At 25.5% G+C, this 24,026-nt stretch overlaps 1 protein-coding gene across 1 annotated transcript; it reads left to right on the top strand.

Annotated features, from left to right (window-relative positions):
• The first annotated feature begins 3,444 nt into the window (after positions 1 to 3,444).
• On the top strand, positions 3,445 to 23,614 carry LOC113557420. Its single transcript, XM_026962929.1, has 18 exons — positions 3,445 to 3,620; positions 5,455 to 5,466; positions 7,026 to 7,052; positions 9,107 to 9,139; positions 10,130 to 10,147; positions 10,742 to 10,780; positions 10,914 to 10,931; positions 11,464 to 11,514; positions 13,132 to 13,146; positions 14,953 to 14,970; positions 15,754 to 15,792; positions 16,415 to 16,432; positions 17,593 to 17,631; positions 18,889 to 18,906; positions 20,242 to 20,298; positions 20,935 to 20,952; positions 22,484 to 22,525; positions 23,349 to 23,614. Exons 1-18 carry the CDS (start codon positions 3,527 to 3,529, stop codon positions 23,474 to 23,476), a joined length of 684 nt encoding a protein of 227 aa, XP_026818730.1. The 5' UTR covers positions 3,445 to 3,526; the 3' UTR covers positions 23,477 to 23,614.
• The last annotated feature ends 412 nt before the right edge of the window (positions 23,615 to 24,026 follow it).

Raw genomic sequence — 24,026 nt, 5'->3', positions numbered from 1 at the left:
ATGGATTTTGAAAACATAAAAACGGCATTTCACAGATGATATTCTCGACTAAATTGTGTATAAATTTGGACCATTTGAAATTTAAACTATATCACTACGACAACCCGAGTGGTTCTATCCCGCGCAAAACAACATTTTGTCGTTCTACATTAATTGTAAGACGGAGACGACACGGGCGTCGTGCGGGTGTGTTGTAGCGACTTATTAAATTCTATCCGAGATCATTACTGCGCCATCTATCGCAATGATACCGTAAGTATATTCCGGCGGCGAGTCAAAGCGCTAAAATGTGAGTAACTGCAGTTCATTCTTGAAATAATATTGCAAATCAGCGTTATTTTTATAATCCACGGTTCGCATAAATTAGCTATTGATTAAGTACCTAACTAGCTATAGATAATTAATTAATATATTAATGAATTATTAATAATTATTATTCTAGAGCGGAATGTTTAATATTATTATAACGATAGTATTATGTACTTGTGTAGTTATTAAGTTTGGTGGCGTAATAATGAGGATATCATTACGATTTAAAAAAAAAAAACACTATTAGCTGTTTTTAATATACTAGTCAATGCCAACGTATCGCAAAACGGCGGAATAGATGTGGTATAGATACAGACCCGGCTCAAGCTGGCCCGGATTAACACAATCGTAGGCCCTAGGCAAAGCTGTAGCTAGAGGAGGGTCCAAGGGGTCCGGACCCTTCAAGATTATTTTAAAAATAGAAATATTTTTTTTAGTGATGAATGAAGTTAATAAATTAAATACATACATTTTCAGTATTTACATTTAAAAAAAAATGTTGAACCTCCCTCCGAAATTCTTTTCAGTTGCAGCCTTGGCTCTAGACACTGCTTTTAATTCCTATGCGCTTATACAGCACTGCGGTTTCCAGTATTTAAATGGATATAAAACCTTCTGTTTAGGAGAGGAAATTTTGAATTTCCATGTTAATCCTTTAAAAAAAAAAAAAAAAATCAAATCTAAACTTTTATATGATAATAATTTTAATAAATCTTAAAAACAATTTATTTTACTCAGTCTACAAATATATAGAAAATTAAATTGTTAAAACCATAAAAAAAACTTATTTACGCCAATTTGAATATTTCTTTGTCCCTGGTATTGAACAAGATAATTGTAACAAAAAAAATAGTAGTCACACATTTTATTTTTCTAGGCCCCAGAAATGTTCGTAGGGGCCCTAGGCACAGTGCCTATAGTGCCTATGCGCTAATACGGCCCTGGGCTCGAGGGGTAGACGACACATAAGGCGGCATTTAACATTTTTGTATTATAGATTTGATGTTGTATTTACACGTAAGGGACAGCAAAACTCAAGTTTGTCTAGGTATGTTTAAACACTCGATCCGGGCCAGGGTACACTACGTAGCTTAGAATGTGTTTCAAAAACATTGTAAAAGGTAATATAGTAGTCTCTCAAGTTTCTTCAGTTAATGTTTTTTTTTCAAATAAAAAAACCATTAAAATAATAAACATTTTTTGAGGATTAATCGTTATTATACTTTTCAATATTCAATGCCGTAAAATTGTATTCTATTTTAATATAAAATTTTGTATACCTTTATCAAAGCTTACAAATTTCTCAAAATATGACAAAAAAATGTCCTTGAAAATTAAATAAAACAAATATAGTAGACGTTTTAAGTAAGTTATCGGCATAATGGTCGATAAAAAGCGATAAATGAACTAATGTGAAACAATAAAAATGACTAAAATTGTGGGAAAATGACCTAAAAATGTAAAAAAATAGTAATAAACACCAAAAAATGCAAAATGCATCAATTTCCGAGCTCTAGTTATTGGTTTTTGTATTATGATCAAAATAACAAAATTGTTTTCGTCAACATATTGTTATTTTTATAGTTTTTCCCGCTTATTATGAAATCGAATGGAATTTTAGTTTATGATAGTAAGCCAACTATAATACATAGTAGATCCAATTTTTTACCTGAAAAGCTCAAACTATTCTCAAATATTAACATATAATAATTTTTCTACTATATATGCGTTATTGTCTACACATATAGAGAAAACACACACTTTTTAAAACTAATATTATACTTTATAAAAAAGAACGTTTGCCTGAACAGATGCGCTATAATATTTTAACATTGTGTTATACGTATCACGAGACCCTATACATCGGTAAACATGATCGAGCATAACGTGGTTAAACATATTACACATTTTTAACAACACTATTGAGCACAGAATATTTCAGGCAACATTGTCACATTCACAAAAACGATCATTTTTACACTAAATCAGATTTTGACTAAATTTATATCCTTATTCTTCTATAATAATTCAAAAACTTAAAAATTTCACAAATTGTTTATATTATTAATTTATTATTTTCTTAACATGATATTATGGTATAATTTTTAAAATATTTTGATTTTTTTTTTAAACTATTTATAGATAACTGAAATTTCCTATTTTTTTATTTTATAAATGTTAATAAACAATTCAAAATTAGAATTTTGACGAAATCGTTGAAAATATCGAAAAATTTAAATTATTTTGTAGTTAGAAATACAACAATTTCTGTTTAAACAAGGTTATTTACAAGAATTTCAATTAAAAATGAAAAATATGAAAACAAATTCTACCGGAAAACTAAATTAAATTTTTTGAAGTTTATATTATTATTAATTTTACAACACGCATTGACATTATTGATTTATTTTAAGATAATTTTATTTTAGGGGTTGTTGGCTTATATCAGAGTACCTTACAATTCACACGAGCAACAGTCGTAAACTAGGGAATGTTTAAAAATGTTTTTAGTTTTGACGTTTATTTCTTCAGAGTGAGTAAATTACACCTTTTACAAGTGTATCTAAATTTGTCTACATAATGATGGCTTTATATTTTCTAACTAAATCCTACATATTGGTATAAGATATAACTACTTGTAACAGAAATGACTGCCAATTTCACACCGTGTCAAAGTACTTGGATTATAATATGTTCGACAAAACTGAGGAGTCAATTAATTTTTTTTCAAAAAAACGTTTATATTGATTTCTGTTGTTATTTATTTGATTTTTAACGCAACCTAAACCTTTCATGGCATGTTTCAGTTCACGATTTTATTCGCCTGGCCCTCTCGAGTCCACGCAATCAGCATTGCTCGAAATAAAAACAGAAGCTCTGGCTTAAATTAATTCAATTGAATAGATGCCCATAAAATTACGATGCTCTAAAGAAATTCAAGAAAAATCTTTTTGCTTCCTTGGCTTATGTTCAATCGTATTATAGCCCCCCCCCCCACACAGACCATACGCACCTACATCAATATAACAGGTTGGTTTAATGTAAATATTTAAAGTTTAATGTTTGACGACAACATAATGTTTGTTATTCATTTTTCGCCTCTTCGGTGTTTAGTTCTAGTACAAAGTACTTAAGTGTACGTCATAGCTATTGTTTATATCAGGTCGTTTGATAAACTAGTCTTGTGTTGTACGAACTACATGTTTTAATTAATAAAATGAAAAGCAATATTCATATTCCGTCTGCACTTCGTTTAATATCAATAACTATCTTTGTTGTTGCGATAACTTCTACCGCAGCTACATTTGTTGGTAATTATTTCATTATTTACAATTTATTGGTTCATTAAAATATAAAATATAACATTCAATTTTATACATTTTTTTTATTATTTGCATTTTTTAACGTTACAAATTACAATACCAACATATCTTTATCTATATAATTGCAAATATCAATATTTTTTTTTATAATTTTATCAGTAGCGTAACTATGGAATGGCAAGGCAGGCAATGCCCCGGGGCCCTGGTCTCTTGTAAATATAATTTGTATTATAAAAAAGCGTAGGCAAGTGGGTATTGCTCTGCTGTATGACAGGTATCATTGTATACGAAAAACGATTCTGAACGGAGATGATATATCAGTCTAGGATAATTAGTAGGATATACTATGTTATTACCTATATTTAAATTATAATATATTGTTATTTTATGTGATATCGTAAAAAATTAAATTTCATACGCTCACAAAATGTTTTCTATATTGAAGCTGGAGTTCTTTTTCACAGTTATTTGAAGGAAAACTTATGGAAAACCTTGTATTGGGTTTTTTAACCTTAGGTATAAATCACAAAAATGTTATGAATTTTCAATTTCAAAATTCCTCGCTAATTTTTGTGATTTTGACACATTTTGTAAACATTTGAACTTTTAATGCTTATAAACAAAAATTGTGACTAATGGTTTTCGATTTTTTTTTTATTACGATAAGTACAACTTATAATAAATCTTGTATTAAAGTTTAATGAATTTTTGGAAAGCCAAGTTATTTTTATCCACATTTCAAAAAAAAAATTTAGAAAAATCGAAAATTTCAATTGTCTGCAAAAAGCATTAAAAGTCAAGATATTTTGAACATTTAATCGTAAATATATAACGCTAATATAAACATTTTGTAAAATTTCAAGTATTTACAATGATTCATTTTTGAGTTACAGCAAAATAAATAAATCGATTTTGTCAAAAACTGATTATGCGTAAAAATTCCCGTTTTTTTTGTTACTTTTTTAAGGTTTTGCCGGGCGCTTTTGAAAACTACTGGACATTTTTTGACCCCCCCCCCCAAAAAAAAATACTTATTACATTAATTTTCCTCTTCAAAAAGGGCTGAAGTAAAAAATCAAAGCATTATTTTTATTTCAAAAAGTGATGACAGACACAAAAATAAAAAAAAAACACGCATCATTGTAAAATCAATAGATTCCTCACTCCGTTTAGAATCTTAAATGATATACAAACATTTGAATTTCATTTTAAAATTCACGAGACAGGTACTGTAAGAAATTCTAACAGTACTTAGAAAAAAGTGCAAAACATTCTTATCATATTATTAGAAAACAAACAAATGGATACTAAAGAACTGATAGAAACATTTTCTGAGATGGAAGCTAAAAAGAAACTTTGAATTGCTACTTTGCAGTTTTGTAAATAAACTATAATTATAATAAGTAATGACTGTTTTTTTTTTTTTTTTTTGGTAATATAAATATATGGGGGGGGGCCAACACTTGATACTGCCCCGGGGACACAAATTTATAGTTACGCAACTGAAATTTATACCTACTATTTTACCTTATTAACAAATTACATTTTATGCCGCTAATAATAATTGTATTTATCCTTTTAATATAAATATTATTATTATTCACTCCCCTATTTTATGGATTGATATTATAATCATGTATATCATAATATGTGAGGGCAACTGGTGCATTTTGTTATAGGTAGTTTGGGGGAATTGGTATAAAAAAGTTATTTTTGAGGGCAATTGGTACACGTTCACTGTTTTATTTTAAATATCAATATCAATATTTTAAAAACTATTAAAAAGGTTTTTAATTAAAATGTTTTTTTAATTAATTTTTAGAACAGTGTAAAGGTAATATATTATAAATTATTGATTTATTAATACCTCTGCTTAATTTTATTAATCTTATAGTTTTATTTATCAAACAATTTCAAACTGTATATGGAAAAAAACTACATTAATGTAATATTAACTAAAAAGAACTAAGAACTATGCATTCAAATTATATAAGAATTCTTTTCAAAAACGTAAATATTTTGGGTTTATGAGTTTTTAATGTCAAAAAAATCAACCAGACATTGTATCAATATATATAATTTTATAAGGTTTACTGGCTAGAGTTTCGTAATAAGTTTTATTTTTATAAATATGATTGCCATTCATTGCAAGTAAATACTACGCTTTTCACTTCCGTGGATTGACTCAGTGTTGAACGAAATACAATAATATATAAAAAGTATTTGATTATTAATCAAATCAATTAATTTAATTAAAAATAATTATTAATTGCAGTTTGTAATACTACCTATATTGGCGATTTCACGTTATGAGGAACGAGGTAACCATTCGCGGTCGGTGAGATTAATCAGCCCCTAGCCTACTCTCGCCGACCGCGGATGATTACCTCGTTGCTCATAACGCGAAATCGCCAATAGTATTATAGAGTGTAGACGTTGGTTTGTAGAATCTGAAAATTTGTTAGTTATTTATATAACACTTAATAATTATTTTTTATATTTTAACTATTATTATCTAGGTAACACCTATCCCATGTACAATATTATTAAAACCTAAATTTTAATTTAACATACTTGAAAAAAAACCTGTTAATATTTTATTGTCGAAAGTTTTATTAAATTATAATAGGATAACAAGCTAACCTAACTTACGTGATAATCGTTTTTCAATTATGTTAACGATAATATACAGTTTAAAAATATAATATTTAAAAATCGAGTACAGAAATAATTGTAGCAACTTAAATAAAAACTTTTTAGTACTCTTATATACAATTTTTATAATGTGCCATCTATATATATATATATATATATTATTTTTTCTACATCCATATTAGTTTAGACGACTTAGGTAAAGTGTTGATATTACTACCGCTTAAAAAAAAATGTGCCACTAATAACTATATAGATATTACAGAAAGCTTGCAAAGTGCTTAAAAACTCTAGGAATTCGTTACACACATGTCAAATCATCAGGTTAACTCGTAATTGAGTAACAGTATAATAGACAATAGTGAGCGTATTAATATACTAATAAATACAAGTGTACACAAGTATTCATCATTACTGTTTACAGAGAATGAACATTATAAAAATTATAAAATATCTGCAATAAAACACACCACATATTGATATTAAATATATAAGTTGAACTAAAAGAAAATGAAAATAAAATAAATAGAGTATTTGGCTTCGACGAATTAGTTACCCCCTCGCCTTCCATCAAAAATAGCATTTTTATATAAAAATAAAATTGAAACATCTTGCCACATAATATTATCAAATTTAATTTAATAAATAAAGCTTTATAAATCTATGTATATTTTATAAGCTTATAAATAAATCAACTTATACCGAGTAGAATATTTAACGGTTTTTTTTTTTTGTCATTAGCCATATTAAATTGCGCTGGGTTTACAGGTACGTAAATGTTGTATTTTATTATCAGTTATACCGGTGGTTTTCAACCTTTTTGGGTCCACGGCTCCTTTTGATTTTGAAATCAAATATACGGCTCTCTTACGAATAATGGAAATAATGAATAAAATTTTTACAATTTTATTTTTAGTTTATACTGCAGAAGCGACTTCCTTGATAATAACCGACGACGACCCTGAGAGCCATTAAGCATAAGTTGAAAACCACAGAGTTATACTATTCAGTACCTATACTTATTAGATAGTAAATTTATTATGATATGAGCATTATTGTAATAGTCTTACAGGACTTGCCATAATATGACATTTTTAGACAATAGCAAGTTTCAATCTGGATTTTAGAAAAATAGTTCTTTCTTTACTTTAAGAATTGGCAAAAACCATATTGGAAATCATGTACCATGTTATACTCATACATATTATACCTTATTAGGCTTATTATTACCATAAATAAAAAAGTCCGAAATACACCAATATACTAGGCTAACGTATGTAAAAAGGAAATGTACTAAATTTGGGTAAAAATTATTTTGAATACCTATATCATTATTTTATAAATTAAATAGAAAGTTTTAAATGACAAGTACAAGTACCTATTTTTATTTCACAATCAATGCATCGACATTCAAAAACTGATTTTCATATACATTTATATATAGGAACATTTAAATACATGAAAATTATAATACGAATGGCTATTATAATACTTGTACTAAAACTATATGATTGTCTAGTTTCTACTTAGTACTATAATTTAGTTATAAATTTTTTCCTTTCACATTTTAAATAGCCCAAATAAAAAAAACTACGATTTTGTTCAGTTGAGTTGATTTAATATCAACTGTTTTTAAGGGGATCGTTGACGGACAATTATTTTAGTTAAAACATATCTTTTGACCATCCTACCGATCGACTTAATAATGTGAAAATATTTCTGAAAACTGATTTGAATTCTTTTGATACTTGGTGAATTGGTCGCCAGGATCGTCGAACGAACATGTTTAGCCTTTTTATAGTTATCGTATTATCCTATAGGTTTATATCTGTGTTTTATATTTATTAGTTTGGAATATTAAAATATTCATGTTTATTATTTATTTTTAAATAACAACGAATAGTTAATCCAATTTACAACATTAAGAAATTAATATTAAAATGTTTGGTTATCAAATACAAATTTAAAATTAAATCGAATAAAAATCACCCATTACATTGTTTATGGTTAATAATTGATTAAATATGATAATAAATTGTATTAATAATTAATACGAGTGACAGTTAAATTTAAACAATATAAGTTGAATTTACAGTTGAAATTGAAAATTATAGGCTATTCTTTTTAAAACATTTATTCTTCGTATGATGGTCGTTACACATTTTTATAATTATTTCTGCTCGCAGTTTTTGTACTTCCACAGTATTTCCCGCCATTTGTTTTGTCTGTTATTGTATAGGTATCTTATTCATTCTTTAATGAATCCATACATTTCAACATAGTTGGATGACACGTGTTCATACTAAACAGTGGCGGGTTTAATGGGGTGGCTATAGGGGCCTCACCCCCCCCCCCCACTTGGGACTTAACTATCTTTTTTTCTACGACGAGTATTATGATTTATCAATAATTATTATAAAACATCATCATAGAAGAATAATATGGTTATTAATTAGTTGAATGCTCTGGATGGCTCTAACACACAGCGCGGTCTATGTAAAGTTATATAACTGCCCGCCTCGATCCGCGTACAGCTAAGTAAATCCTTGAACCTCAATAATTAGCCCCCCCTCCCATTAGTAAGTGATAAAACCCGCCCCTAGGACTAGATGCGGTCATTATGCCATATCTTTCAACGGAGTCGTTGATTTAAAATAAAAATGTTCGTTCAACGATCAATTATATCATGACAACCAGTTGTATTTACTGCCAATTCGCTCTTGATCAATTTATCGGCAATCAATTGTTCGCGGCCAATTCACTGCAGCTTTCCGTTCTTAAGATTACCGTGTAATGTGTAAATTATTTTTAAACATTTTTAGGAAGTTATCATATAGATATTATTAAAAAATCGGGTATGTATTAAAATTGTACTTTATCTTTATTTATTATATATGAATATATAAAAAGTAAAAAAAAAAATAAAAGATTTAAATTTTTTTAAATACGATATTTAAAAAATTAAGTTGTTACTCAACCATTGAAAACTTTAAGAGGGTTCTTTCAAAGATAAATACAGATTTTCTAATTTAACGTTTTAAGAATCATTTTTTTTTTCAAAAATGTTGCTCGACGATGACTAAATATTATTAACACAAAAATATTTTCAAAAAACATTGAAACGTTGTAATAAGAGTTTTTACGCTTAAAAATCACCCTGTATTGAATCGTCATTGGGTACCTATGTTTAATACACAATGTTCGTCTATTACATAATCATTGCTATTATATAATATAATTATCTACTTATTTCCTGTTTTTTTTTTTTTAGACTATTAGTCTCAGTATCTGATTCACTGATTTTCAATCATAATTAAATGAATAATAACTTAATCTGACTTATAATAAGTATTTTGATAGTATGTTGTTAAATCGTCTTGCTTGTACTGTGAGTGTTATTTTTCTATGCCCTGAGTAAAAATCTTTTTCATTTTCATTTTAATTCTACAGGATAAATTAAATATCCATTTGAAAGAAATTCGAATCATGTTCTATTCTGAGCTTTTTTAATACCATATTCCTATCGTATATTAAGACTGTTAGGATTTCTCTATTATTTTTAGTGGCTCATTTTAATGGGTTAGATTTACTCACTAATAATCTTTTCAATTAGGATAACCATTCTGTTTTATGTTTGATAATTTTTTCCATAAGTATACGTTTAAAATTTTAAATAAACTTTAACTAAGATTTTTGATTTTCTTTTCATAAGTTGTATTATCTATTTTGTCGTTTTCTCCAACATTGGAGTTGTAATTGAAAATAATAATATTATGATATTATTATTTACGATTTTTCATATAATATACATTATATTATTCATTAATATAATTATGTTTTTACAGCTATAGATGATATCATAAGTACGTATATATTGGTTTTTTTTTTTAATATAATCTTATATAGCAAAAATTTGGGCGACCGTAATAAAACGATTGAGAAGCACTGATTTAAAAAATTTAATCAATTTTGAAGTTTTGTTATTTTTCATTGCTAAAATTTAAATACTTCGTCTATCTATTGATATCTATCGATTTTATTATCATTTTAATAAAATTGAAATTTGATTTATACATGCTTTTATTTGCTTAGGTATTAAAAATTACTTTTAATTGATTTAATATATGTGTTGTGGTGTGTTGTGTTTATAAACAATAATTGTGGCATACAAAACACAAATTATAGTTCTAAATTATCAAAATGTAGTTTAAATTATTTTGAAAATTTTTAACCAGTTAGTGATAACATGAAATATTACATCTTTACGGAAATATTCTTCAAAGCAAATTAATTTTAACATGTTTCATAATATTAACCTTGAATAAACGTTACTTAATCTTTATAATGTTTTCAACAAACTATTATTCATTATAGTTTAAAATGTTAAAAGTAATTTTTAAATAGCTATTACAATAAAAATCACTAGTAAATAATACACATATTGCTATTTTTTTTAGAAATTATAAAACCATTCCGAAATGATATGCCAAAAGGAAGTATGTATTGTTCATTTGATTAAAATATAAAGAAAAAATGTGGTTACTTCACTAACTATACCAAATAAAACAATTAAAAATATCCTATCTAATTATTCGTTTTTAATATATTATGTTGATTGTATTTTTATAGAAGAACATAGTTCCGAAGGTATGTGTATTTTTTAATTTTTGTGATATATTTCTTATTCAAAATTATTTAATAAAAAGTATATTGTTAAGTTATATCATTACCTATAGTAAAATTTAACTAAGTTAAAAAAAAAACTATTATTTAGTACGTAATCAAATTTATAGATAAGTGAATAAGTCCTTAATGAATAAATAGTAGTTAAACTATGTTCTATATTCGTGTTAAGAAGCAACCTCGGTGGCGACCAATTATTAGCGACACTCAAGCAATGCTTATCCGCCGAGTTAACAACATTATGCTTTCGGTGTATAGTTAAGCCTGCTAGAAGCCAACTAGAGAACACAGATAATGTTCTTACCTAAGAGTTTGATAATAGGTCAATTCACTCTAATATTAAAACTAAAAGCACACTATTAAAACTGGTGAACGAAAATTTACTATATCGTACGTATGTAAGCCGGAGACAACACATGCGGATGAGACGTCCTCTTAACTATATTAATATTGCATGAACATTTAATGTCAAATAAGAATGTATTCATTTTTTCAGAAATGCTGAAATTACTGAAAAAACGCCTGGGTGATACACAAGAACCAAAAAGTATGTAACAATTATTCAATCACAATAAAGTAAAATACAATATTAAAACAATAATGTTATTTTTTAAATTTTCATCATATTCATCATATACAATTAAATCAAAACCGCATTATTTTAATTTAATAACAAAGGCTCTCCTTTATATATCAAATCAAACACTAAAACATAACTAAGATCTAAAAATGAATACGTTATTATAGAAATCTTTATAAAATCCGATACAAGTTACGACTACTTATTCGCTTACCAACCATCCAAATATCTTAACAAAAACACTTAACCGAATCAATGACTTGCAATCTTTCCAAATGATTTAAATCCTTACTCCCTGTCTAACTATACTTTATTATTTAACCTATCAAGCTCCCAAAATATAAAATACTCAAGATCCATTTACTATTATATATTATTATAACCTCAAATAACTTAAAATAATCGAATTATGTTTAGCTATTATAATCGTTTTGTATTATACCTATCTTATAATATAAGATATAAGTAAATACAATACAGCTATCTACGTTGTAACTTTTGAAGTAAATGTAAATAGTAATAACTTTTGGTAGATAATAGAGAGTAAATAGGCTATAATCAGTTTAATAGTTTAACTACTATTTATGCTTATTATAACTACATCATAATATTGATTAGGTGTTTAATTGCGAATAACATAGTACATAACTAAAAGTTCTTTTAAAATTGAAAAAAAAAAAAACAAAAATATATATACTAAAATTCATAATTTGTTCAAGAATAATTATATTGAGTTACACAAAATTTGATTATAGATGAAATTTTTTATTATTAATGAGATTTTAGTTTATACATTTTTATATCTCAACAATTACAAAAATAACAAATACATGTATATCGTGTATAAAAGTGATAAGGTAGATCGGAAAAGGATTATGGAATGGACGAAATGGGAAATGTAATTTTGTTAATTAGGGAAGTTAAAGCCAATAGAAGAGGGTTTAAAATACATTTTAAATCTTCTATACATTTGTTGATGACGTGGAGAGGTTGATTGACTGATGATGAGTTGGCTGTGGCTTTGGCATAAGATGTCGGTTTTTGATTTGAGTTGTAACTGGGGACGTTGAAGATTTATGGTGCAACAGGTGCAGCTGATGGTGGGATGGGGTGATTTTTCGATTTATCAACTTTGTGAATAGTACGTATTAGTAATAGATGAAATTCATAATTTAAATGATAATATTTGATGTTTGAACAGGAAAAAAAAAGTATCCTAAATAATTATTATTCGTATACCTTCACAGCTTATGTTCACAGTATACTACACTTAAAACAAATTCATTAATTACATATTATAATATATAAGGTATAGGTAATACTAAACATATTTAAAAGCAATACCCAATACCCATAGTATGAATATAGTATATAGTATAATATAGTACACAAATGTAAAGTTGTATAATTTGTTATACGTTATTTATATATTATTATTATCATCATTCATCAGCTATTTTAGCTTAGGTAAAATATTAAATTATGCCTTATACATAAATAATAAAAATAATATATATTTTTAACTTTAAAATATATATATATTTATATTTATTATCTAATAACTCTTATATTTTGTTTATATAGCTGATGAAGAAAAACGTACGTACTAACTGCTGTTTTTTGATTCCACAAGTTTCAAATTTTTAATATTTTAATATTTTGTCGTGTGTAAGACATTCAAACATAACAATATCTATTTTGTATTTATTCCAACTAGCTAAAACAATAATAATGATAACAAAAATAATACTCTCGATTACAATTACATGATAGACTATTTACTAAAACGTTAACACGTTACCTCTTCTAAGAAAATTACAATATACCCTGTAAATATAACTATTTACTAATTAATTCATTTTTTTTCGGTTAGTATTTCTAGGATAAATGGTTTTTAAAATGTATTTCACTGTCACTATAATAAAATATTATAGCCACGCCCACGCGTTGTTTTAGATAAGTATCAATTTGCCTACACTATACTGTCGTGAATTCGTTTTCCATAATTTTAATCAGAGTTTATTGAAAAACATCTAAAACGTTACCTATATATTATTATATATACCTATATTACCTATATGATATATATATATATATATATTATATATTTTCGAGCAATACATAATTGAATTTTAAAAACATAGACATAAATAATTAATTAATAACGTATGATATATTAACAGAGATAAAATAAAACAATTTTAAATGTAAAATTAACTTAGCATAAAGTATAGTAATGAAACGTTTATAACTCAAATTGTTTGATTTGTATTCATTATAGGTAGTTCATTTTAAAATGAAATCTAAAGGTCCTCATTCACCGACTTTCACTCTTCTTATTTCGAAAATATGGTAATTTTTCATGGTTTGATTAGATTGCATGAAATGAACAATTATTATTGATGCGACTAGTCTCGTCTGTAATTCGTCATCATAGTCATGTGATTCTGAATAACGTAGTCCTCTTTATTTAGACGACATAATATGATCATTTATCTCACAGTATGTTCTGATGTGAATCGGCGTTACACATATTACACCTTCTGTAGGTCATCGAATCATAACTGTTAGCGCTCGAATGATATTATCGTGCACTTTTTCGGCTATATAGTATTATCTTTTTGTATTATACTGTATGTGTGATAATTTTGTAATATAAAGTCAGTCGCGCATCGAAATTTGTACTAAGCACAGCGAGCGACCATACAACTATTTAATTTATATTGAAGTTCATACAGTCCACTTAAACCTCCAATCTTTTTATTTAAAGATTTGTTCCTAACGATTAAGCAAACATTATTTTTAGATAAATAAATAAATTGACTGGTCACCAAATTTAATCATTTAAAAATTTCTGTTATCCAATTTTGTTTCCACATAGAATTGTTAACAAATTTTTCTTGGATACCTCCCTTGCTTTTTTTCTATTGGGGTTTTTCGAATCGAACTCGTTGTAAAATTTTCGACATGACCAGTTCCACATGAATAGAGAAATTAAATTACTAGTGCACTTGCTAAATTTATTAAAGGTAAATCTATGGGTTTTTAAAACTATATGCATACACAGTTAAAATAAAAACGTAACCATATCGACGTGATAATCAAACCTGTCATTTATTGCATAATAAAGGTACTTACTCGATTCTGGGTTTTAATTCCAAAACTCTAAATTTTGTAACATTTTAATGTTTATAACTGAACGATTTCTAAAAGAGTCATTTATATAAATTATGAAAAAACATTTTTGTTATTATTATTATAATTATTATTTTTATTTTTATTGTCATTTTGTTTTATATACACAAAATTATATAATTTAAATATATAGCTTGTCCTGCTTAATATATTTGATATACTTATATATATATATATAATGATTTTTAAATACTATTACATTTTTTTTAGACATAAATACAGCCAAAGGTATGTAATTTTTTTTTTTTTTTTTGATGTAGTGCATTGGCTTAAAGAACCATCCTGTAAAACGAATTTTTATCGAACCCTTTTGATCAGCCACTACATCACTCCAGTTTGCTCTTGGGTTAAAACAATTTAAAATTCATAAAAATGTCATGAACTTTTTTGAAACTAAGACATATGTAACAATTAATATTGACTTCTTATTAAATATATTTTAAAATTTGAAGATGCTTTACTTTCACTTAATAACACTTTGGACAATATTGTTCAGAACTACTTCACAGCATAATTTGCTATTTTATATTGCATATGATTCCTAATTCTAATGTTACCTAATGTTACATTATAACCACATATTCATTTAAAAAATAATAATATTACTATACAATTATTAATTATTATATAATATATTTTCAGTCTTTTAGTTAGTTCATAGCCCATCTGTATATTGTAAACAATGTTGACTAATTCCAATCACTTATTAATTGATCAGATAGAATATTTAAGGTATACAAATACGATGATTAGATATTTTTCTAACTGTGACAATTAGAGTGAAATAATAAAACACTGAGGTACATGATAGTAATTGGTAATATGATACTTCATATACAATTATTTAAATTATTTGGTACCTATCTATAGGTACTTGAAAAAATTATCTTAATGATACTTAAATACCTTTTATAATATTGCTGAATATTAATACCTAATTGTTTTAAGTAATTTTAAATTTGATAAAGAATTACATTACTATATTATAATTGTTGAACTAATTACTTTTAGAAATATTAAATAAATGTTCCAGTACCTTAACAGAAGATAGTAAGTATTTACTTCTTATCAAAAAATATTATTTTTGTTTTTTAGATTATTTTGTAAAACATAGGAAAATTTTCAATTTAGTCCCACCAAAGTTAAAAAAATTAAAGAATTTTTACTGTTGTTTCAAATAACGCCACACATCAAAAGATTAAAAAAAAAAAAATTAAAAACAAACATACATTATAATTGTAAAACTGATATATTTAACGCTCCGTCCAGAATTTTAAGTTACTTGGTTATAAAAAAATGATTCTAAGCAATACTAAATTGAAAATTCAATATTTTATGAAAAAATATATTTTTGAACTATTTAAAATATCCGTATATTCCTCCGAAAATTTTCAAATTGTTTTTCTTAAAAATTTAATCATATTTATATCATAATATTAACATTACAATTCTCTGGTATTGATACATATATTTTTAAGAATATTAAAAACAGTAAAATTCTTTCGCACTATATCTAATTGAAGACGAGAAAAAATCTTTAAATAGGTATAATTTTAATCTTGTTAAAAACATTTATGTGTACACGTTTTTCCGAAATTATACGATTGATAAAATTTTTTTTGCTCTAGCGAACATGAGGACTAACCTATTTTATAATTGTTTTTATTTGTAGATTGGGTAGATATATTCCGTATGTGTACAAATTAATTTCTATTGATTATAATAATATTGTTATTTTATTTTAAGTGATAAATTTATTTTAATTACGGTTTAAAATTTAAACTGGTTAGCTATTGTGTACATTTAAATAGCATTGATAGTTACGATCAGAATACGCGTTGTAGTTTTAGTAAGGTTTTTCACTACAACTATAGAACGCTAGTAGTAAAGAGGGTTAAGTTTTCATCGACTTGTACTGTATTTTCGGTTGTCAGTAGGCACTCTTGCACTACGCTGAATTATATATTATCCACATTTATAACATTAAAATAATTTATAATTGTATTCAAAATTCAAAATTTTAACTTTTAATACCGCTATAAAAAAATCTATACAAAATGTTATTATGATCCATGGTAGGTACATATTATTTGAGTTAATGTTTAAAATAATAATAATATATATTTAAAAAGTTTAAAATTTCTATAAAAAAAAATTTACTTAAGTATTTTTTGATTTCAGTCTGAATTACTTATGAGAAACTTCGTATTGAATTTAAACCTTTACTATAACAATTTCGCATCATATATATACATTTAAAATTATAAATGATTTTCACAAGTTCACCTTCCCCTCCTGGGTCAAAATTTTTGCGGGCGCCATTGATCCTGATCGTTTTATTTTTATATGATTTTTTATCATGATATCACAGCGTTAAAATAATTAAATTAAGTACCTATCAATAAAAGTATAACTTATAAGTATAGTACCTATATTCTTAATTAACACATAAAAATAAATAATTATTGTAAAACCAATATAGTAACTCCTAGTAATTTTATAAAAAATTTTTATACCACGATTAATTGGTAAAACGATAATGGATAATATTATCATATTACAATATTATATTTTAATGTAAGTGAAAATTAATGAAGTCACTTCCATTCCGTAAAAATGCGTACCTAACTAATTAAATCTTAAACGCCATATAAATATATTTTATGTTTTTTAAATACTTTGCACTTATGATATATAACCACCATTTAACATATAAATATGTTTATTTTGTCAAACCTTATGTTATTGAATATACATTGTCATGCTTCAAAAGTATGTGGCTAAATACCAAATACGATTTTTCAATATTATGACGACATAATTTTCTATTATTATATCTAATTCTTTCAGAAATATCCTTACATTATCTGATAACTATTGAACAATTAAGTAAGTATTGTGAATTTGTGATTAAGTATACATAATATATAAACAAGTCCTTATAGCATCCGTTCGAAACGCTAATCCCCTATCTTAAGTCTAAGCTCTTCTTCTGTTCGGAATGTAAAATGTTAAACAATGTCTAAATCTCATCGAAAAAATAAATTCACTGAAGGGTGGAATAATTTGTTTAATAAATTAATAGAAACGACTAATCCGAAATTTTGACAGTTTTTCGGGGAGTACAATTGGACGAATGTGGCAAAAATTCAATGCTGGTGACAATAATAAACTATTAAAATTATGTAACCAGTATAAAAAAGGAAAATAATAAATTTAAGACATAATACAAATTTAAAATATGTATTTAGTTTTAGATAGTATAAGTAAAGTTAGTTTGATAGAGTTTGAATGTATCGTGTTTAATAATTATCATCTAAATCGTAGTTATTCGTGCATGAAATAAATTCTCAGGTATATATCATGCAGAGTCAAACGTCACCATCTCAAATTACATTGAAATCCCCTTGAAACTACCATAATAATTAATAATGTTTTGCTCTCGATAACTCGAAACAAAGTAATTGTTTTTCGTTACCTATCCCGAATACATTAATGATATTTTTATTACAGTAAGAACAACAAATTAAGCAATACATTCAGTATAATGATTGTGATTTCACGCGTTTGTAGTCAATATTTGTAAAGTCGTTCATATACAATATAGTGAAATGGAAAATAAGCATAAATTAAATTTCCTTAGAATTAATTTTTACATTCAAAAACAAAAGTAATATTAAAAAAAACTTTAATAACAGATTTGTTTAAAAAAAATTAAGTTAATCATTATTATAGTTTATTATGTATGTACTACTAGTACTTAAAGTATAGGTATTCAAATTATTTAGGTACCATTTTTTCAATTTTTAGAATTTTAATAAAACTCGATATCTCAAACTTTTTATTTATTTAGTCCAATGATTACACGTATGTTACATATTACGTGGGTATTCATCTTTCTCTTATCTGCTGAATAATTTTCACTGATACGAAACTTATTTGTTTAGCCTAGTTAAGCCAATCAATTACGTGTAATACACAATACCACGTTTCCGTTTCCGCGGTCGAAGCAAACATTTTAATATCGTATTATACTATTATACTATTAACTATAATATAATATATTTTATATATATATATATATAAATACATATATTATACACATTATCCAATAATTAACTTTAATTTTAATTATTTATTTTCCAGGTTTACTTAATATATTTCGTACGTATAAATTATATATTACTCACCGTATTATAGTCATTTTAAATGTTAAAAATGATCGTCACAAAAAATATTATATTTGTATTTTGAAACGATTATATGGGTATATAAAACCATTGTTCAATATTATCTACACATACTGTATTTTGTTATTATGTTATTAAGTAAAGTGAAAAGAAAAAATGAAGAATTGGTTAAAAATGTTAAATTATATTTTAAATACGTCAATGTACATACTAGTATAAATTATAATTATTTCACATCTATTTTCTATATAATTATTAAAATAATAACAGTGATGGATATCTGGTGCATATTTTTTTTTTCGGAGAGGAAAAATAATTTACAACATTTATTTTATATATGTTCTTAGGAGAGCTATTATTTATTTATTTATCATTATAGTCACAAGGCCCAATAGTGCAATTAAATTTTTCATATATTTATTTAATTAAACCAATATATCGCAACAGAAAGTAATGAAAATATCAGTTAATATAACTTAAAACTTTCAACATTTTGACGACATAAAGTAATTAAAAATTAACAATATACATATTAAATATAATATTATAGACTAAATAAGGCAGTTTACTTATTAGCCAAACGTATCATTTGATCAATAGGATCGTTCTAACCATAGTTAGTATGATGGAAAGGAATTACAAAAGGACAACGTGATCTAGAAAAACGAGGTGAAACTTTAAAGTTAACTTGGGAGAGTAAGGAGGGAGCATCAAATTAGTCCAAATATGTATCTATAGGCAGTAATATGCTTGAGTTATATTACATGCTTTACACATCCTCACTTCGATTACCTTATAGACTATAGTATAAACATATTTATAATATGTATAAAAATAGGGTGCTTACATAATTCGTTTTGAAAGTATTACAACAATATATGCCATGTCAGTTCTAGAACAGTAATACAGAAAATGAATAATTAAATTAGTATAAATAACCTAGAAAATATTTGTCCTATAAATTGTATTTGTTCAAATGTAAACATTATACGATAAACTCAAATACAGAAACTTTATAGCAATATCAATAGTAAATATATGATTACGTTCAGAAATCCACAAGGTAAAAAAAATATACGATATGTTATTATACCATAGTTTGGAGAAAAAAATGCCCGTTTTTATCCCACACTGATTCTATCACTTGTTAGTAGTGTTTCCTATGGGATATTTATTATTATTAATATAGATAGTCTGTGTTTACACGCAGTTTTTGGTAATTTAAAAGAAAATAATTAAGAATTATAAAAGTAATTTATAAGATAAATAGTATTATATAGGTATTAAAAATTATATACATTTTTTTCAGAAGGCACAATTAACCAAATAGCTTATGAATTACTAAATAATGTGGATTCTGTAGACGGTACGCAATACGTATGTTAATCAATTATAAAGTTAGAAACCTAAATTCAGGATGTAGCGAAAAAATGTTTTGTGGTATTTTAATATAATATATATGCGATGACTGATAACAATAAATTTCTGAAGATCACATAAAGTGAGGGGGGCCAAATTAAACTTTAAAAAATGACTTATGTATATGTCGCATCCACTTAATGAAATCGCTTATTTCATGAAATGGACATCCACTTCATGAAATGTATCCATTTAGTCATTTAGAAAATGACTTTTTATTACATTATATGGACAATTTTTTTTACCTTTTCACGAAGTGGATAAAATTCATTTCATCCACATTATGTAAAATTACTATTATATACTTTTGATATTGGGTAATAATATGATATAATTTAATAATATAATACAGCCTTAATGAAAATTAAATTACATATTTTCTTAAACTTTATTTATACACGGTTGAGAATTATGGCAACGACTATTGCACAACATTTTTTTTTTAAAACAGGCACATCTTGATGTCTGACATGGGCTTTTCGATTTATATGAACAAGAAGAAAAACCTTGTCCTCCTGTTATAACTGCCACAATTTTTCAAACAGTTAGCTCTATATGTTGATATTTTGTATTTTTTTTCTAGACATAAACAAAATTAATGGTAAGTAATATTAAAAAAATACATTTTTGAAATTGTGATCGATAGATTAGGGCTCTTATTTTATTAATTGTATTAATTATTAAATCTATAGTTCAAAATATATGCACTTGATAATTTTTATTTTTAGCTGCAGTCTATAAACATTTCAAATTGGCAGTTTTCTAACTAGAATACAGATTTCAAAGCACACTAAAAAACTATAGAAAAATATTTAAAATAAGGCAATTAACCTCTACACACATTTTAAGACATTGAAAGCCATACAGCCATATCCTGTGGCATAAGGAATCTGGTTATGGATTGATAATTTTAAGCCATCGATCACTATATTTCCTATAATTTTTATATTGAACTAAATTTAATGGTGCTGTAGTAATGGGCGATTGTAAACTCTTCCGATGGTAAACTCTCTCGGGTCTACTCTAGTACTACCTGACGGAAACACGTAAACTTTCCTGGGTGTTCAGTAATACTAATTTAATTAATATCATAAAATAGATCTAATATACATTTAAGTTTCATTTAAAAATAGTCAATCATATATAATAATAATAACGATAATATAAATGAATGCCTTTAGCTGTAGAGTTTACACATTTCCTACAGGTAACCATGATGTTGACCCGGGAGAGTTTACAAATTTAGTTTAGGTAAACAAAATATTGACCCGGAAGAGTTAATCTATTTTTAAAAATCAGGACTATCATACTCACCCAACAATTCCTTAACAACACTTGTATCACCAATCTTTTTGCCATCAGTGAATTTATTTTTATAAGTGAAAATACAAAAATTGTCACACGAAATAAGTCAGCCAAAATAATAATCTATGAATAATAAAAATAAATATTTTGTTTGGTAATAAATTCGTGTTTTAGTTCTACTTGCTCAAGAAATAACACTTCGAGCGTTTTAGGAATTTCCTGCTTAGGATAGTCCAACGGTGTAATAAAAAATAGTAATGTTTAGCAGTAAACGTGTTAACAACTTTAAAAAAAAAACTATATGATTGTTTTTTAAAACAAAAACTTTATGATTACTATAAAATTAAATTATTAACTACTAAATATGTTTTTATTACAGTACTACAATAATTACTAGTTAGTTATTATAAGGTTATTAATACCATAACAAAAAGCCGACTAGTGTACATTTATAAAATAAATAAGTATTTTTTAGAAATTCAAACCAAATTTTTACTTTTGTTCTTATACCGACTAATACATAGCTATTTTGAAATTTGAAACCATTTATACTTATAATTAAATAATTTACAAAAAAACCTATAAACGTTTAAAATACATATTTGAATACTATTATAGTATTCTGCTGTATGATACCATTCACAACTGCAGTAGCTTGATTGAGAACGAGACACTGCAGTTATTATTAGGTACTCAAAGCAATAAAATAACATTTACTTTATTTAAATATTTCAATTAGGAAAACTGTGTAATATATAAAAACTCCAATAAGTACACGAATTAATTATATAAACTAAATTAAACTACTAATTTTATTTTATTTTCAGATATGTTAAAAAGATACTGGACAAATTCCCAAGTTCCTTTGGGTAGGTATTATTAATTTGATACAATTATAAAATATCGTGGTAATAAAAAAACAACAATAATTGATAAATTGTCGATAACTGAAATATATATATTTCCGATTTCCATATAAGCCAACATAATTGATTTGATATTATAATATGCAAAGGAACTAGACGGGTACAAAATTATACTACCATATTATATAATAATTTCAAATTAAGATTTTTCAAAATACTTACCTATATGAAAGGTATGAAGATATACCTGCATGGCTACAAATTTTTTAGATATCTAACAAAAATAAAAAAGACCACATAATTAATATATTATTATAATTGTTTAGTTTACCTAACCTAACCTAAATAAGCTGTAAATTATATTAGTATTTGTATGTTTTTTTTTTTTTAATTGTGTAGATATTACGATTCAATTAAACAAATAATTTTCCGTCACTAAATAGGTACTTTAATAATAAAATAATAAAAACTAACGTTTAATAAATTTACGTTTTAGGTATAACACTTACATTTTATTGAATAGTTACATAAAAATATAATACAAAATCCAATTAGGCGTTGTTTTAAAATTGTTCTTAAAATCGAATAAGTTCATAAAATCATTATTTTGTAAACTTAATAGTAAAAGTTTAGCTCAAAATTGTTTTTGGTTATAATTCAGTATTTTAATATTGGTTAACTTATTATATTATTATATTGCAAACTTAATAATAATTGTCAATAAATATGGCTGATGTGGTATATTTCAATATTTGCAATTAAATATAAAATATTAATACATAACTAGCATAAAACGATATGTGTAAGATCATCTTTAATTTTTCAGGCGAATACACAGACAGCTCTAATTACAACAACGCATACTGCAGATCGATTGATTTAACTGGAGGCAAGGAAAAGCCAGCTGATGCATTTTTTTATTTTAATGCATTACTTCCAAAATTGCTTGAATAATAATATTTTAATAATAAATCAGACACTACGATTTTTTTACCACAAAAGTTTATGATAAGAGTTTATGCTCGTGTTATATCACCTATTATAACTATATTATTAAATCACCCATATTTTGTATAAGCCACCATACTGAGTGTTAATTGATTTGTATAATTATATAATATATTATACCTTAGGTATACTAATCAATACAGGTTTCATTACATGTATATTTCCTTTTATTTTCCTATTTAAATTTTATAAAAATAACAAAATAAAAATTGTAAAGAGCTAGGGAATTATTACGCAACGTAAGCATAAGCAAGTTATGATAATATAACTAGACACAATTTTAATTTAAGTTTAAGATAATCTGAAAATTCGATTCGTAATAATACATATGATACGTACTGTGAGTTGGGTACCAATTGTTTCTCATAACATAATGTAGATTTTTGGTAAATTGTTAACTTAACCATGGCATTGGTGATAGATTTTTTTGTCGATAATTTAAGAGGATGTCTTATGTGTTATCTCCGTCATACTGACGCATATTATACCACAATAA

This window comes from Rhopalosiphum maidis, chromosome 3 (genome assembly GCF_003676215.2).
Source record: "Rhopalosiphum maidis isolate BTI-1 chromosome 3, ASM367621v3, whole genome shotgun sequence".
NCBI lineage: Eukaryota > Metazoa > Arthropoda > Insecta > Hemiptera > Aphididae > Rhopalosiphum > Rhopalosiphum maidis.
Note: the sequence above shows the minus strand (reverse complement) of the source record. Positions and strands in the feature narration are given on the sequence as shown.